The sequence below is a fragment of the Necator americanus genome, chromosome X, assembly GCF_031761385.1.
Source record: "Necator americanus strain Aroian chromosome X, whole genome shotgun sequence".
Taxonomy (NCBI): Eukaryota; Metazoa; Nematoda; class Chromadorea; order Rhabditida; family Ancylostomatidae; genus Necator; species Necator americanus.
The window spans coordinates 9,623,337-9,640,384 of NC_087376.1; the positions used below are offsets into that span (position 1 = coordinate 9,623,337).

Here is a 17,048-nt window from a genome sequence, read left to right on the forward strand (position 1 = left end):
GACCTGCTGCGCGGTGTGTGCGGCCGGCCTCACAGCAGTTGTTCGGTGCTAAGGAGTGTACAGACTATGTGAAAGTTGTCACCGATACCGATACAGTCGATAGATTACACTGAAAAACTTATTCTTAATGCGGAACCTCTTAGTGGAAAGGGATTGCTGACGTCGGAAGAATATTTGAAATTTATTTTGCTAGCGGAAATTTCCCAAAATACATACCTCAATTCAGAGTGGTTGAGTCGGAATGAAAGTTTCTGTGTATGTTTCTTGGATTGGTACAAATGTGATAGAAAAATCCAATTCGTTCACAACAACTAGTGTCCTGTTTTCTGTGCTGTGTGAAATAGAGAGAATTTCTGCGGTTCTTCCGGAAGGAGTAGGTGCAGCGTCACTTGACATGACATTAAATTCGGCATGTTCGGCTTTTCTCTTATTGAGAAATTGGCGCTATTACTTCACATTTCTATAGAGAAAAAGGATCTCACCCTCTATAGAAATAAATGGGAAGCCTAATTTCCCTCTTTAATTTCCAAAAAAAATGGTCGACCTCAGAAAACAGGATTACAAACGTTTCATAGTGTAAACGTTGCTCTTTGAAGTTTTGCTTAAAGAGGTTCTTCAGGTGCTGTTTCCACGGTTATTTACGGTCTTCCACAACAAAGCATGTGCACAGAATGTGAACTTTTGGCATTATAAAACGTTATGAAAAACTTTATAAATTCTTAGAGCTTCATGAAATCTATGTTTAAAGTGTTGAAAAAAATATAACATCGAAGTTTTCACCTTTTACATGTCGCTCCAGATCTCTAATTGTTTTTGCAAAAATTTGGCTGAGCAGGGTGTCGAACCTGCGCAGTCGCATTATAATACTTTCATAACGAATGCAGATTTTTTCTGTTTTTCTTTCAAGAATAGGTTTTTGAAAGTTTTCACAGGTTGAAACTATACCTTCTTCCTTGATTCTTTCTTAATGCCAAGCGGCTTAATTTTAAATTTTGGCTGATATTTTAGTAGAGGTGGTGTTTTGGCAAACTCCTTGATTTCTCAATTGCGAAATTACTGCAGCTGACCAGTGTTGCGCGATCACGAAATCACTAATTCTGGCGCTGAGCGGCTGTACTGCAATTGTTTTCCTTTCGTTCCTTTTTTAAATTTTGTTCCGTGATAAGCCGTTATTTTGTAGTTTGTTTTGATGCAAATCAAGATATGTTATTGTTATTTGATTGGTTGATTTGTTCGCTTTTTTTTGTTTTCAGTCGTTTTCTTTTTGTTTAATTCTGCTTCTTGATGTTGAGAAGTTTTGTTCTATCGTTAGACAGAACAAAACTTCTCAACATTAAGAATCAAGATAGAACAATGTTCCCCATTAGGCAGAATTAAATGAAAGAAAAACGAAAAAGAAAACAGATACAAACAAAAGGAAAGAAAACAATAACATATCTAAAATTGCATCATAACAACCTGATCTGGTTTTTCTTGTTTTCAGATGAAAGGTCGATTCGATTTTATCAACAACACTTTGGTATTTCTTGGAAATGAAGAACCCCCGGACGAAATCAAGGTGGCGACGAGCCCCACATTACCTGTGACGTTGATTTTTTTGGGAGCGGTTCTTTGTATGGTGAGCTTTTTGCGATCTTTCCCGTTTTTTACTGCTGTACACAGATATTTTATATTCCAGATATTGTTTTTCTACCTCGGAAGGTGGTGGTGCAGATGATGGGCGGGATTTAGGTGGTGAGTATGCTTGGATCAATTTATTCTACTCCTTATTGTTCTTTCACTGTAATCGCACTAAAGAACTTTCTTTCAGGAAAAAGAAGAGAAAAAAAGTATTTTTGTTATGTTGCCTATTATGTTATTTTTGTTATCTTTTTGAGTGAAAAATAAAAGATGTTGAAGAGATTATGTTCTGTTCTACACTATGAACCAACTTAGGACTTAGGCCACGTAGTACCAAATTAGCATGTCCAAGACATGAATATGATCACCAATTAGGAAAGTTAGGAACATTAGGAAAATATTCAAAATGTCTCTTTTCTTGTAAGCTGCAACTATATGTTAGCGTGACAAAACAAAGTTCTATGATTACTGACGGACACCGGGGATAGTATTAGGAAATGTAAACTAGAAGCAGTAGTGGAGGAATCGACCGCGCGAGCGGAAAGTTGCAGTAGACAGGAATCGTCAGTGCGTCCCTGCCTGCCTGGACTCCACACTCGCACGTGTCATAAGCAATAAGAACAGAAAAAGAAAAAAAAGACAAGAAGGAAGAAAACGTACCAAACAAAGAAACTAAGAAAACTAGAGGAAAAAAAGAAGCATCAACAAGTTCATGGTGCTGGACAATACACTCGCAAACGTAAGAGTTATTTAAAACAAAAACTTTAAAAAAAGACCTACCAATCGCTAACAACCTCCACAACGGTTTACCGCCTCATAGTGGCGTGGAGGTGACACTGGGCTCGAACTGCGATGCACAGCGGAGGTTCGTCCTCCGGCAGGATCTCCCAAGCTGAGAAGGAGTTCGACACATCCGACATTCCGACTTCTCGGAATCGGAAGCCTAGCTAAGAGTAGACCACTGCTAAGATTCACCACCGTCTTGGCAAAATGTCGCAAGGTGGTTCCCTGATCCACATAGGTTGGGCGACGATCTGTGGTGAAAGCTAAGCTCGCCGTGGTATGGCTGCTTAGTTTGGGAAAAAGTCCTTTTGCCACTACAGCATATGCACTGCCTCAGTACCCTGTACTTTGGGCCCTGCTGTCTCAGACGTCGGACGGTATGGCGACCGGTAAGAGGCGATCAAATCTCAGGTTGCTTAGGACGTCATTGATCCTGGACCAAGGCGACACACGCACGACTCGCCATGGAGACTGTCTCAGACTGTGTACTTAGAACGCGAGAACAGTTTCCACAGACGCTGACCTGCATGCCATTCTCGGAGCTGCAGAGCTTATCAAATTTCACGTGACTGCTCAGCAGGAGACCAAGTGGAGAAGGAGCGACATACGACAGATGAATGACGGTACACTCGTCATTCGTGGAGAGAAGGTTCCATCGCGAAATGTAGGCGGTGATGGTTTTGTTGTGCACCCATCTGTCATCCATCTCGTCGATTCTCAGGAGATCCTGTCACCTCGTCTGGCCATTCTTCGCCTCCGCCCTTTGCGCCAAAAACCCATCAGTATCATCAACTGCTATTCACCAACATCAGCAGCTGATGATTCCGAATTGGACGCGTTTTACGAGGAGCTGGAGGAAGTAGTCCACAACGAGAAGTCCTTTTACAAATTCGTTGTCGGAGACTTCAACGCAAAACTAGGAAAGGCCACAGAAGAGGAATACAGGATTGGAAGATTTGGACTAGGGGACCGGAATGAAAATGGCAATCGTCTCGTCGGGCTGTTGTCCGCCACTCGCCTCTTTCATGGGAACTCTCTTTTCATGAAAAAGATCATCGTCGGTGGACATGGGAATCGCCCAATGGCGCGACTCCTGCGGACGTCGGCCACATACTCACCAACCGGAGGTGGTGTCTAATTGACGTCTCAGTAGTACCATCCTTTTGTACTCGTTCTGATAACCATCTCCTTCGTGCGAAAATACGACTTAGCTACACGATGGAAAAGAGCATCTGTTATCGGCAATGAACGAGAAAAGAAGTCGTCTACGACGATTGCGTACTCGAGTAGCCCCTTGTTCCAAAATGACTGGCACATCGAGGAGGACCCAAACATGGACTACGAGACGCTGTTCAGAGGATTACAAGTCTGTGCTGAGTGTGCCTCGAAGCCGCGCTCGATAAACTTGGATCGAATTTCGAAGACCACCAAGGAATTGTTAGGAAGAAGAAGAGCTTTGAGGCTTGATCCGAATGCATCGCACATTGAGCGGTTAGTAGCAAACACTAGCTGCAGAAAAGCGTTGCAGGAGGATCTTTTGAAGTACAGGCAGAAGAAGATTCTAGAAGCAGCACAAAGAAGAACGAGTCTAAAGAAGTGCCGCAGGGATCTCCGCGAATATAATATTCCGCTAGCAACTTTGATGAGCGAATATGCGACTCGCACGTCTTCTCGTCGTGAGATGGAAATCATTACGGAGAGGTTCTACTCGAACTTTTCCGTTCATCAACTCCTGTGTCAAGCCCGATCATCCCCACTGGTGAACTCCACCACGCATTCCCCCTTCGGAAATACGAGTCGCTCTCAAGAGCATGGAACCTGACATAGCCCCCGGACCTGATTTTATACTAGCATACTTTCTTCGGGCTGGTGGCCATCCACTTCATGTAACTTTAGCAGCGCACATGACATCCTACCTTCAGAAAGAAAGGATCCCAGACCAGTGGAAGACTTCGCGAACCGTTCTTATCCATAAGAAAGGTGACCGAGAGGACCTTCGGAACTACCGTCTGATATGCTTGCTGAGCGTGTTATACAAAGTATTCACCAAGATCATCCTCACACGCATATCTAGGACGCTGGATGAAGTCCAGCCTCAAGAACAAGCTGGATTCCGCCAAGGGTTCAGCTGCTTGGACCACATCCAGACCGTGTCGAGGGTCATAGAGGTTTGCCGGGAATACCGCCTGCCCCTTGTTCTAACCTTCGTCGACTATGAGAAAGCCTTCGACACCGTAGAAACGAATGCAATACCGTCAGCGCTGGTCGATCAGGGTGTGGACGCGTCGTATGTGAGGACATTAGCCAATTGTTACGATCGATGCACGACTAGGATACAGCTTTTCCACCGCCCTCTCACCGTACCCATTGGAAAGGGGGTACGACAAGGCGATACTATATCGCCGAAGCTGTTCACGGCTGCATTGCAATGGATAATGAAATCACTATCCTGGGAAGAAAGGGGCATACGTGTTGATGAAAGATTTCTCTCAAACCTTCGTTTCGCGGACGACATCGTTCTCTTTTCGAGCAGTACCAATGAAGCAGAAACGATGCTCAACGAATTGAACGAAGCAGGGAAGAGAATAGGACTACGAATAAGCAGAAAGAAGACACAGTTCATGAAGAACGCGCACTGCGAGGACGGAGGAGTACAACTTGAAGGCTTCCAAATCGTGGAAACTCCGTCATACGTATACCTCGGACGTTCTATGAACATGGAAAACGACTTGAAGGAAGAACTGAATAGAAGAATGAGAGCAGCATGGGCAGCATTCGCAGCCGTCAGGGAAGCTACGGACCAAATGACGGACCATGATCTTCGTGCCCATCTGTTCGACTCGACAGTCCTTCCAGCGCTCTGTTACGCAGCGGAGACACCGCGGCCACGTCTAGGAAGCTACTTACTACCCACAGAGCCCTTGAGAGATGTCTCCTGAAGTTTAACCGGCGCACACAACACCTTACCGGTCTTCGTAGCTCCGACTTAAGAGGAATGTCCCGTCTTCGCGAACCTGCGGAATATGTATCGAAAGCAAAACATAGATGGGCCGGTCACATCATGAGAAGAATCGATGATAGACGGACTAAAAGAACGCTAGGGTGGATCCCAAGGGACGCTAAACGCCCTCGAGGGAGACCGCCAACGAGATGGAGTGACGTGTTCGCTGCACGGATGGACCAGCTGAGAGCTCAGCTGGATACGGCTCAAGGACCTCGTCAGCGTCACTCACGAAGCTTGAGAACATCTTGGATGACAATGGCGAGGGAACGAAACGAGTGGAAGAGATGCTGGGGCCCGCACGTCGAGTGAAGACGGGCCATCTAAGTATCTAAGTAAGTAAGTAAGTAATCGCTAACAATGAACAGCAGAATAGGAATAGCAGCAGCATGAACACACCACGCGAATACCACGATGAATACCAGAATAGGAATAGCAGCAGCTTTTAATTCACCGGCTACTTTAGCACTGTCTGTTGTCGCTGTTTTTTGAGTGATGCCGTCGTTATATTGAGGGTGTAGTCCGCAAGTACACTCATTATGAACAGGATGACGAGCAATGTGCTTTGGACGTTACTAAGGCACACAGAAATTGGCGAAGAGAGTGTAGAACAATATAGAACACAAAAAAAGGGGACAGTTCTCACCTAGAACCACATTATCATACAGTGACACCAGCGCTTTACGGAAATAAGAATGAAAGCGCGCTTTTCAACCTAAGCATCTTAGTTTGTGCCTTGTTAGGACTAGTTTATTCATTTTCAAATAGGGCAGCTATTCCACGAACAGATATGTCAGAAAACTTTGATCATACAACAATATAGAAAAAAAAATAAGAGAAGAAATCATAACTAACTAACTAACGTAACTTCGACACCTAGTGTGGGATGATTTATAAAAGAAGAGAAATGAACAAAATACTGGAGTTTATAAGGGCCAAACGATTTCCGCGAATGCAACTGCAAGTGTTGTGTATCTCTATAAATCTATATATCGAGTTATCAAATGCTCTAGGTCTGAACCAAAATGTTTCTATTCTTAAAATCATGTTCTTCACTATCAATAACTAAGAACTTGCGGTTGATTTGTCGGAGTTGGGTCGGAACATCTGAAATGGTTCACTGAAGCTTTTTGTTATGACTGTGAATTCGACAACGCACATGCAGATGACCGTACCCACAGCTGGACGTAGAAGGCGAGGCATAGGAAGTTTCGAGGAGAGCGCAAGTTTCTGAAGAAATGAGGCGTCAGTTCTTCAGCTGTCAATTCTTCAAACCGCTTCTCATAATCATTTTATCTGTCAAGCAACATTTGAATACAACTCCTTCATCGCCAAATCCTAGATTTGGATTAGAATCGACTAGATTTCTTTGAGATCGCCGAATTAAAGAAGGAACAATTCGGCTAGATTCCTTTGGGATCGTCAAATTACAGAAGGAGCAAATCGGCTAGATTCCTCCGGGATCGCCGAATTAAAGAAAGTGCGAATCGGCTAGATACATTTTGGATCGCCGAATTAGAGAATATCATTTATATATGAATTTATATTAGATATTTATATAAGATATGTAATTTATTCGATTAGAATGATCACCATGAAAGATGACTACAAGCTGCTTTTAATATGTGCTATTTATTCGGAGGATTAGTCAAAATTTCTTCAAATGATTTTCTGATGTCGATATATCAAAAAATTATAGGTTATTTATAATCATTGGTGGTTTTCATCTGAAATCTCAAATTTATAATTGTAGTCAATTCCTCTATAGTTTACTTCTTTCATTTTACATTATATATTTTCGTATTGCATATTCGTTGTCATATTGTGATTATTGTGGAAATGATGATGATTTTGGTCTAAAACAGCATTTATATCAATTAAATCAATTACACTGCATTTTTTCGGCGGTATTGATCGAAACCTGCGCCTAATCTTCGTAGTCATAAAAATGATGGTGACTTCTACCTAAAACATTGATTTTATCAATTTAATCAGTTGTCATGTGGTTCTTCTGAAGATTGATTAAAATCAGCTTATGTTATATTTTTGTCGGGATGATTTTGTTCTGGAATCTCTTTTCTAAAATAAGAAAAAAAAATAAAAGTTTAGTCGAAGACAAGGATAAATTTCCCCAGAACTTTTTCATACTACATTTTGTTTACCAAAAAAGGCTTTGTACTACAATAGTATATAAATTTGAGAAATCATTACAATTGTTACAAACTTAAGAAATTACGGTCGAAAATTAGAGAAAAATAATTTAAAATTAATGTTAGGGTTGATGCAAAAGAAATGCACATCTTTTTTTCTATCAAATTTAATGTTAGCTGCTGGCAATAGCCTAAGAATTTTTTTAGACGAACTATCATTCACTGTTGGAAAGCTTTTTAGATGCACTATCTGATCTTTTTTTTGGTTGATCCAAAGTTATGGCGTTTCTTTTACGTTTCCACAAAATAAACAAGAAATAACCAACATTCAGTAATTAATCAATAATCAGTAGTTACTAATCAGTTATCTACTCTACGCCATTGTTCACAACTTCTTCTAATAGTCATCGCTTTCTTGCTATACAGCTCACAAATCGCTTGAGTAGTTTCTGTAGCTGTAGCACTTGAAGGTAGCATACCACGAATCTGGCGTGGTATAGGTCCCCAGGTAAAAGCTAGAGATGGGGTTGTAAATTACGCCATCAGAAGTGGCTCCGCTCATCTTTCGCTAATCGTCGTAGAAAACGGTGTGGAAGACGGCATTTTCACGACGGTTGCAACGCACCACCCTTGTGCACGTGGCACATCTATCTGCGTAGCGGCTGAAGACCGGGAATTCCTCTCAACTGCCCATTCTAGTGAAACCATTAAAAAGGCAGCTGAGGGGACCGGAGCGTGTACAAGGTGGGCCGTTCTTACGTACATCGAAGGAACAAACATCATTCCTACGCCGTTTTTTTTACGATGCTTAGGGAGAGATGAGCGGAACCACTCCCACATCCCACAATCCACAACCCTATCTCTAGTTTTCCTCTGGAAAACCAATATCACGTCAGATTTGTGGTATGCTGCCTTTAAACGCAAAAAGCAGCAGGTGCTGAAAATGCTCTTTTTTTGTCGAATTGACGCTGCATTTGACGGCCCGAAAAGAGCACAATACATGTCAACACATAATATTACGCACAAGAAGTATTACCAAAATATTTCGTTTTGTAGGACGAGGACGAAAACAATTCGGACCCGCGTCTTTTTTTTGCATTGTTTCCATTATACTATTTTTAATGAAATCTATATATCAATATTTTATCAATGAAACCTATATATCAATATATATTACCTGTGGCTGTAAATTAGCAAGCCTTAGTCCAAAATAACTGCGGCCGCAGCAGATATGATCTTCAAAGCGAATATGTGTGTGTGTGTGTGTATGTATGTATGTATGTATGTATGTATGTATGTATGTATGTATGTATGTATGTATGTATGTATGTATGTATGCATGTATGTATGTATGTATGTATGTATGTATGTATGTATGTATGTATGTATGTATGTATGTATGTATGTATGTATGTATGTATGTATGTATGTATGTATGTATGTATGTATGTATGTATGTATGTATGTATGTATGTATGTATGTATGTATGTATGTATGTATGTATGTATGTATGTATGTATGTATGTATGTATGTATGTATGTATGTATGTATGTATGTATGTATGTATGTATGTATGTATGTATGTATGTATGTATGTATGTATGTATGTATGTATGTATGTATGTATGTATGTATGTATGTATGTATGTATGTATGTATGTATGTATGTATGTATGTATGTATGTATGTATGTATGTATGTATGTATGTATGTATGTATGTATGTATGTATGTATGTATGTATGTATATGTATGTATGTATGTATGTATGTATGTATGTATGTATGTATGTGTATGTATGTATGTATGTATGTATGTATGTATGTATGTATGTATGTATGTATGTATGTATGTATGTATGTATGTATGTATGTATGTATGTATGTATGTATGTATGTGTTTGTGCGTACAGCGCACGGTTCTTTACTCGTTTCACTTGTTAGCTCGTTTTCAGGGTAGCTGAACGTAACGAAATCCGTCTAGCAAGTATTAAACAACCAGATTCACCGTTCTTCCTTAGTTGGTTCGGTCGAGCAGTGTCGCGATCGATGGTCCCAAGACTAATGAGGAGATTTTTTACAAATTCTGGTTGTGATAGTCTCCTGTAACACGGTAAGTAATTGCGCAAAGACTTTTCGAAAATCGAAAAAATATTGCACGATAATGATGAGTATGTTGGGTGTTTTCACGCTTACAGTCAAGACGTCAGACAGCCAGGTTGCAATACAAACGATACTTGGAGAAATCGTATCGGAATCAACAAATGCCAGGTGTAGATAAGGAATGTGCTATTCTAGCAGGCATGTACAGTCTCTAGCAACCGTAGCTGTGGCCTTTTTGAAGGATACGCCATTGAAGGTCACAAACCGTTAACTCAACTACTGAACTATAACGATAGCTACATCTCTGCCTGTGCGATAGCTTACAGTCGCCTAAAGAAGTATGCGGATCGTGAAGCAAGGAAAAATGCGGATATCATCGAAAGAGTGAGGTGAATGGTGAAGATCGTGAAGTATGTGCTTTTATGCGTTTGCATGTGCGTATCATCGCAGCAGCATTACATCACATAGATCGCCATTTTCAGCTTGAAAGAAGAGTTGACGCGTGAACAGGAAGAAGCTGAAATAAGCGAGGATCTAGAAACACCTGAAAAAGTGGCGGCGGCAACTGCAGCAGCAGCAACAGACGACGGCGAAACAACGTCACTGTCTTCAGCCGATGGAAGTGATTATGAAGCAACAGCTGTGTCTGCAAGAGGTATGTGATAGGCGTCGGATCTCATCGGCGGTCTTGCACTGTATGCAACACATGATGTGGTGCTGATGGCCGTGTACAACAGGTTAAGCAATATGTCTTTATTTATGTGTATTTATGTGTTTAGAACACACTCGCAGCACATCACCACAATTGTTGAGAAGATCTGCGCTACAACAGAAGCGAATGGGAGAAGGTGAGGTTGAGGCAGTGCTCATTACATTTTTATGTGTAATAATTGTAAAAATTCTATGAATGTATAAATATATTACACCATCACCACCACTATCATGTTATTATTATAGATCCATACACGTTTGAAGTTGAAACGGAAGGAGTAGGAGAAGCAGGAGCACTCGAGAGAAGCAGCTCTTCATCCACTGCTTCCTCTTCACCATTAGTGCGACGAAGAAAATATCCACCAGTGAAAGGGGAAAGTAGTAGAAGCGCGCAGCTATCCGCCGGCGGTGATTACAGGATCGATGAAGAACCAGTATCAATGCTTGTGGATCCAGACGAACTGGCGTTCGAGAGTGTGGAACCCAGTGCAGCCGAGCTCGGTGAGGACGCAGCTCGACGAGATCAGTTAAGAAAGACGTGTAGGAGGACGGACAGCAAGTTTGTTGCAGAGAAGCCGGTTAAACGTATAGGTAAATGATCAAATTATTTATTGAGAATAGAGTTCATTTACCATTGAGTTTCTGTGTGAACATAGACGTATACAGCTCATCAGCTAACACAGAACAAATAAGATTCTCTTTAGTAATCGACGACGAGGACGACGATGAGAAAGAGGAGTATGAAACCGGGACTGATAGCCAAGTCACTGACGATCGTCGAACATTTGCTTCGTCTTCCTCACTGCTCCCATCACCACCCGAAGTCGGACCTGTGAAATCCGACGATGGTGGCGACGGCAGCGGGCCGTTCAACCAGGAAGACCGACGGTACCATGGTATGGCAAGGACGATCGCCGACGTCAAGGACAATGTCAAGGATCGAGCACCAACTATCGTGCCGCCGACAACGACCAGACCAGCTCGACAACGCCGACCGCCTCGTCGATTGCAACTCGATCTGAAAATGAAGACGTACGCGATGCGTTCATCTTAGGGGGAAGGTGTTGGAGCCGTAGAGATGTTAACTATGTTAGTTCATGTTATATTATGTTAGTCGTGTATATTGTGTCATTGCCATTGTATCCAACTTCCATGTGTTGAGAGGTCTTATTCACCAGCTGTATGTACGTAGCAATGTTTGGGAAAGCTGTTCGATTTTGGTCCAGTTACTCAGCTCACAAGAGTAAGCAAGTCCACAGACCAATAAACCATCTTTAACCAAGAGTGGACACAACAACTCTAGAATAGCTACAGTTGCGTCCCTTTGAGATAGCTGATAAAGATCATCGAGGAGCTTCTGTTGATGCGAAAGTAGGCGCATTGTCATTCGTTATTGATTTCGGAATCCCTCGAAATGCAAAAAATCGTCGAAGCATCATTAAAAAGGCGTTCGTGGATTGATCCGATACCACATAGAGGTGGAAGAGTTGCATAACCATGCATGTGATGATCCTTCCATGGCATTTCCCGTGACCTTTTGATGGCAGTTTGACCGTCAATAGTCCGAAGTAGTCTATCCTACATGTTTAAACATAAACAACTCTGGTTTTCGGGAGATCCTTTGGTATAGGATACTTGTAAGGGAGGTTACTGAATTCCTGGTAAAAGAAGCATTTACGAAGTACTCACGTCACTTGAGAGCGAAGTTGCGGTATTCAGAAGTTCTGACGAACCAGTGCCACATTATACCTGCATGACCCTTCAAGTAAAAGTCCTGAATGATAATATCTGTAAGTGCTGTTTTCTGCAAAATGAATATAGGATACTTCGCCTCCTCAGTTATCTACGAGACGACTGTAGCATCTCAGTATCCTTTCTGTATCCTTATAGGTATTGAGGTGCTCTAAGGACTTCAGAACTTGGGTTTTCAAGGTTTCTTGGAGATTTCGTACAAGAATCTTCCCTGCATTTTTTATCTTTGTAGAGCTCAAAAGATGTGATGCAAGAGCTGATCTCACTGATTTTGTGGGCGAGAGCTCAATTCTGCTTGTACGTAGGCGATTTTTTTACACTAATCGATACAACACGCATGACCTGAACTATCACTCTCTTTGCATTTGTAAATGTTATCACTTGTCCAGCCCTGAAGGAACGCTGCTAGGATTGATTTGTTAGGATCACTGCAGACTTCCTGTTCTGCTGCAAATCCTATCTCACGCCTCAAAGCGGTGCAGCGGTGGCCCTGGCCGTCGGGCAGCTATGGTGGCGAGACTTCGTCTCGGCAGGTTCAACCATGTTACAAAGGTGTCCGGCTAGTAGCCCGGTCCTTGGGCCAAGGCTACAGGCTAGCTAAGTGAGGAGGTAGTACGACGATTCCGGTGCCAGGCTGCTAGCTTGCTAGCGCGACAAGCCGACCTAGGACAACACCCCCGTCGCGTCATACTGCTAATGTCTACTATGTGTTCTTGAGAAGCTAAGGCGTACTCCAGAAGCGACGCGCATTGTCCTCGCCCGGGCAATGTGGCAAATATGCGAGGGCTATCGGCTAGAGGACGAAGCCGGCCAAAGAATTTAGTCCGCCATCGCCAGCAACATCCAGTGCGCTTGGCAACACTTAACGTTGGGACGCTTACTGGAAGAAGTCGTGAACTGGAAGGCAGTCTCAGAAAACGCCGTGTTGACATATGTTGTGTACAGGAGACTCGCTGGGAAGGCTCCAAGGCAAGGGAGTTAGGCGATGGCTACAAGCTGATCTACCACGGCACATCAAATCGCAATGGCGTTGGTATCATATTGAACGAGTCGTTTAGAAATAGCGTCACAGCGGTGGATCGACTATCGGATCGCTTGATGGCTGTAAAAGTAGATACAGGAGAAGTGGAATTGCGAGTCGTCTCTGCTTATGCGCCACAGATGGGCTGTAGTGAAGAAGAGAAGGCGTGCTTTTGGGAAGATCTGGAGCAGTACGTCCAATCCCTGGAAAGCGAAGAAGTACTTTTAATCGGAGGAGACTTCAACGGACATGTCGGTTCTTGGAAAGACGGATTTGAGAGTTGTCATGGTGGATACGGCTATGGAGCTCGTAACGACGACGGGTTGCGAATCCTGGAGTATGCGGTTGCAAGTGACTTGATCATTGCTAACACGCAGTATCGGAAAAGAAAATCGCATTTGATCACGTACACCAGCGGCGGTCGTGAAACACAAATAGATTTCTGGATGTTACGCCGACGAGATCGCCGACTTCTGCAGGATTCAAAAGTCATCCTTACAGATCATGTCGCTGCCCAACACCATCTGCTCGTTATGGACTTGAAAATCTCCCGTCCAAGGAAGAGACATCCAAGGACTGAAACACAGCGCATCAAATGGTGGAATCTGAAGGATCGAAAGGAGGTATTTTTCGCGTCCGTGGCTCCATCTACACTTCCCCACCCTACTCGTAGTGTGGAGGAAATGTGGTTGTCTACTTCCAGCGTTATACGCTTGACCGCGGAAAACACTCTGGGAAAGACGACTCTAGGTAAGCCAAAGGTACAAAAGGCTACGTGGTTTTGGAGCGAGGAAGTTTAGGCGGCAATTCGTAAGAAGAAGTCCAAGTATAAGCTCTGGTGGAGGACACGTGAGCCTGAAGATCGGGATGTTTACCTAGCGGCGAAGAGGGAGGCTAAGAAGGCAGTCTCCAAGGCGAAGTCGGACAGCTACAAGGCTGTGTACGACATGCTTGATACCAGAGAAGGCGAGCGGGCAGTGTATCGTTTAGTCGGAGCGCGTCATCGCTCAACGTTGGATATGGAGCACACCAAGATCGTTAAGGGAGCTGATGGAGCCGTTCTGCGCCGCTCTGGTCAGATCCTGGAGAGGTGGCGAGAGTACTACAATCACTTGTGTAACGAAGAGTTCTGTCATCCTCCGATCCCAACCGTTCCCAGCGTCGAAGGTCCTGTTCTACCAATTACTGCCGTCGGAGTCAGTGCTGCACTCGCAAAAGTGAAGTCGAACAAGGCAACCGGTCCTGATGACATACCTGTTGATATCTGGAAGCTGCTAGGAGATCGAGGGTCCATGTGGCTCGCAACTCTACTTAACAAGATCGTTGCAGAAGGACGGACTCCAGACGTTTGGCAAACTTCCGTGACCGTGCCTGTCTGGAAAGGAAAAGGAGACATTGCTGACTGCACCTCGTACAGGCCTATACGACTGCTGTGCCATACGATGAAGGTTTTTTTTGTCCTCGAAGCTCGTCTGAGGAAAATTGTTAGCGTTTCACTCAACCAGTGCGGCTTTGTGAAGGACTGCACCACTGTAGATGCTATCCATGCTGTCCGAATCCTCCTGGAGAAACATCGAGAGAAGAACCGCAGTGTGCATCTTGCTTTTCTCGATCTCGAGAAAGCTTTCGACCGTGTCCCACATGAGCTGTTATGGATGTCCATGAGGTCGCATAGAGTACCAGAAGAATATATGAGGTGGACGAAGCTGCTTTATGCGAAGCCTACCAGCGTTGTACGATGTGCTGTTGGAACAAGCAGGCCATTCCCTGTACGAGTAGGGGTTCATCAGGGTTCATCCCTCTCATCTCTGCTGTTCATACTGTGCATGGACACGATAACGAAGGAAATCCAGAAGCAGCATCCGTGGACTCTACTCTTTGCCGACGATGTCATGCTCGCGTCGGAGTCTCGAGATGATCTTCAGAAACAAGTGCAGTCTTGGAAGGATCAGCTGCAGCAATATGGATTGCGCCTCAACACATCAAAAACTGAGTACATGGAGTGCGGACCAAGGATAGAGGATGGTTCAATTCGTGTTGATGGCACCGAATTAAACAAGGTGAACTGCTTCAAGTACCTTGGATCCAAAGTGACTTCCACAGGCGACATTGATCAAGAAGGTCGAGCACGTGTTAATGCTGCATGGATGAAATGGAAAATGGCAACAGGGGTACTGTGCGACAAGAAAGTCCCTGTTCGACTGAAGTCGAAGATCTACAGGACGGTTGTGCGTCCTGTTGCCCTTTACGGATGCGAGTGCTGGCCGACAACGATAGCCTTGGAAAGAGTGCTGCACGCTATGGAGATGCGGATGTTGAGGTGGACGATAGGTGTGACGCTAAAAGAGAAAGTATCCAACGACACTGTGCGCTCCATCTTCGGTGTCGTCCCGATAACTGAGAAGATGAAGGAGGCGCGACTGAGATGGTTTGGTCACGTATTGCGGCGGGAGGAAGATTCTGTTGCCAAAACCGCTCTGAAGCTCGACGTTTCAGGAGTGAGGCCGCGCGGGAGGCCAAAGATTCGCTGGTTAGACCGTGTGAAGCTGGATATGATAGATGCACGTTTGTGTACGGCTGATGCAATGGATACAACCAAATGGAAGACAAGAAGCAGAAAAGCGGACCCTGCAACAACGCGGGACAAACGCTAGGAAGAAGAAGAAGAAGACTGAATACTTCCTGTTCTGTGATGCTGAAGATGTGATCTTTTATTGGCCAGTCTTTTTCGCAAAGATGTAGGAAGGAGGATCCTTGCCACCAGAAATACTGCTGTAGGTCATTTCTGGCTAAACCTCCTCTGCCACAGTCTGTGAGAGTGTGTGAAAGAAATGTGCCCGAAATTTGTCATGCATTTTTGGGAGGAGAGATGTCCTGCGATACTTGATACTTCGGATGAGCGGGGAACGGTCAAGAGGTACCCGTATGATGTGCCGCTGCGTATCCAGGAGGCTGACGAGCGTCGTTAATTGCACCGCGCGTCTCCTGATACCGTCATGATCGCTACAGTAGCCTGGTTGCTCCTCTTGTGTTACGTCTTCAAGACGCCCCGCCCACGCCACCCTCCCCACCCATTTCGCCGCGTCTGCCACTCTTACGGCGATTTTTTTTTCCGCCGCGCTTACAGCTCTTATGATGCGCTTTTAAAATCGAACGGGAAGGAAAGTACCTGGTGTTAGATGTTGTTCGAAGGCCTACATAAAATGTGCTTGTTAGTTAATATAAAAGAAGGAAAGAATGAAATTCTCTCCTTCTTTTATATGAAGAATGCCTCGCAGACATACACTGTACCTAAAGGTATATCTCGAAGATACAAAGGTCTCTGTTCGCCACTAATACACCTAACCTTTCATATTGATGTAATGCAGAAAACAGATAGAAATGAAGTGATGAAACGCTGTTGAAAGAAATTTGAAGAACCATACAAAGTTTTATTATATAAAACTGTATAAAACGTACAAGCAAGTATTGAAATATGTCAAATATTGGTATATTTCAATACTTGCTCTACATAAACATTATATCTATGTAAAATTTTGAAAAGGTAAAATGTAGAAAGGAGTTAAAGAATGTATACAAAGTAATAAGCGCATAATGTTGCTGTTATTATAACTGCCGCAGTTGAAAGTTGAACACGAATTCATTGAATGGCATCGTCACAAACACATACTTATGCACTGCTAGTTTATATAGGAAACTTAGGGTATGAAATGTGTTAAATTATGAGACGTCTGAAAATATATGCGTGTTATTCTTTTCCCTGGAGCATCTTTTTGAAATAATTTTTACTTATTCTTCTCCTTTATTCCCAATGATATGCGCTTAGTTTACTATATCCGTACATCAGGATTCGCCTCGGCAATTCGTTCTTCACTCCCTCCTTCAAAATTCGCACTATCCACCGCTT

The 17,048-nt window shown here is 43.5% G+C and overlaps 6 protein-coding genes across 8 annotated transcripts; all 6 read left to right on the plus strand.

Annotated features, from left to right (window-relative positions):
- Window positions 1–1,483: 1,483 nt before the first annotated feature.
- RB195_022033 (uncharacterized protein) lies at window positions 1,484–3,541 on the plus strand (the record flags this gene model as incomplete). Its single annotated transcript, XM_064209025.1, has 5 exons — window positions 1,484–1,587; window positions 1,679–1,734; window positions 1,811–1,854; window positions 2,642–2,792; window positions 2,919–3,541. 5 exons carry the CDS (start codon window positions 1,484–1,486, stop codon window positions 3,539–3,541), a joined length of 978 nt encoding a protein of 325 aa, XP_064064906.1.
- Window positions 3,017–3,541, plus strand: RB195_022034 (uncharacterized protein; the record flags this gene model as incomplete). The annotated part of the gene is made up of 1 exon (XM_064209026.1): window positions 3,017–3,541. One exon carries the CDS (start codon window positions 3,017–3,019, stop codon window positions 3,539–3,541), a length of 525 nt encoding a protein of 174 aa, XP_064064907.1.
- A 673-nt stretch (window positions 3,542–4,214) lies between these two features.
- Window positions 4,215–5,342, plus strand: RB195_022035 (uncharacterized protein; the record flags this gene model as incomplete). Its single annotated transcript, XM_064209027.1, has 1 exon — window positions 4,215–5,342. One exon carries the CDS (start codon window positions 4,215–4,217, stop codon window positions 5,340–5,342), a length of 1,128 nt encoding a protein of 375 aa, XP_064064908.1.
- A 56-nt stretch (window positions 5,343–5,398) lies between these two features.
- RB195_022036 (uncharacterized protein) lies at window positions 5,399–5,716 on the plus strand (the record flags this gene model as incomplete). Its single annotated transcript, XM_064209028.1, has 1 exon — window positions 5,399–5,716. One exon carries the CDS (start codon window positions 5,399–5,401, stop codon window positions 5,714–5,716), a length of 318 nt encoding a protein of 105 aa, XP_064064909.1.
- A 4,002-nt stretch (window positions 5,717–9,718) lies between these two features.
- RB195_022037 (uncharacterized protein) lies at window positions 9,719–11,422 on the plus strand (the record flags this gene model as incomplete). 2 transcript variants are annotated; one of them, XM_064209029.1, is made up of 6 exons in its annotated part: window positions 9,719–9,825; window positions 9,873–10,046; window positions 10,140–10,312; window positions 10,437–10,505; window positions 10,615–10,959; window positions 11,073–11,422. In XM_064209029.1, the coding sequence occupies 6 exons, from the start codon at window positions 9,719–9,721 to the stop codon at window positions 11,420–11,422; spliced, it is 1,218 nt and encodes a 405-aa protein (XP_064064910.1). The 2 variants fall into 2 exon arrangements, with proteins under 2 accessions (XP_064064910.1, XP_064064911.1); XM_064209030.1 differs by having other exon boundaries at window positions 9,819–9,825; window positions 9,899–10,046.
- A 757-nt stretch (window positions 11,423–12,179) lies between these two features.
- On the plus strand, window positions 12,180–15,795 carry RB195_022038 (uncharacterized protein; the record flags this gene model as incomplete). 2 transcript variants are annotated; one of them, XM_064209031.1, is made up of 4 exons in its annotated part: window positions 12,180–12,258; window positions 12,353–12,421; window positions 12,839–13,764; window positions 13,942–15,795. In XM_064209031.1, 4 exons carry the CDS (start codon window positions 12,180–12,182, stop codon window positions 15,793–15,795), a joined length of 2,928 nt encoding a protein of 975 aa, XP_064064912.1. The 2 variants fall into 2 exon arrangements, with proteins under 2 accessions (XP_064064912.1, XP_064064913.1); XM_064209032.1 differs by lacking the exons at window positions 12,180–12,258; window positions 12,353–12,421 and having other exon boundaries at window positions 12,898–13,764.
- Window positions 15,796–17,048: the final 1,253 nt, after the last annotated feature.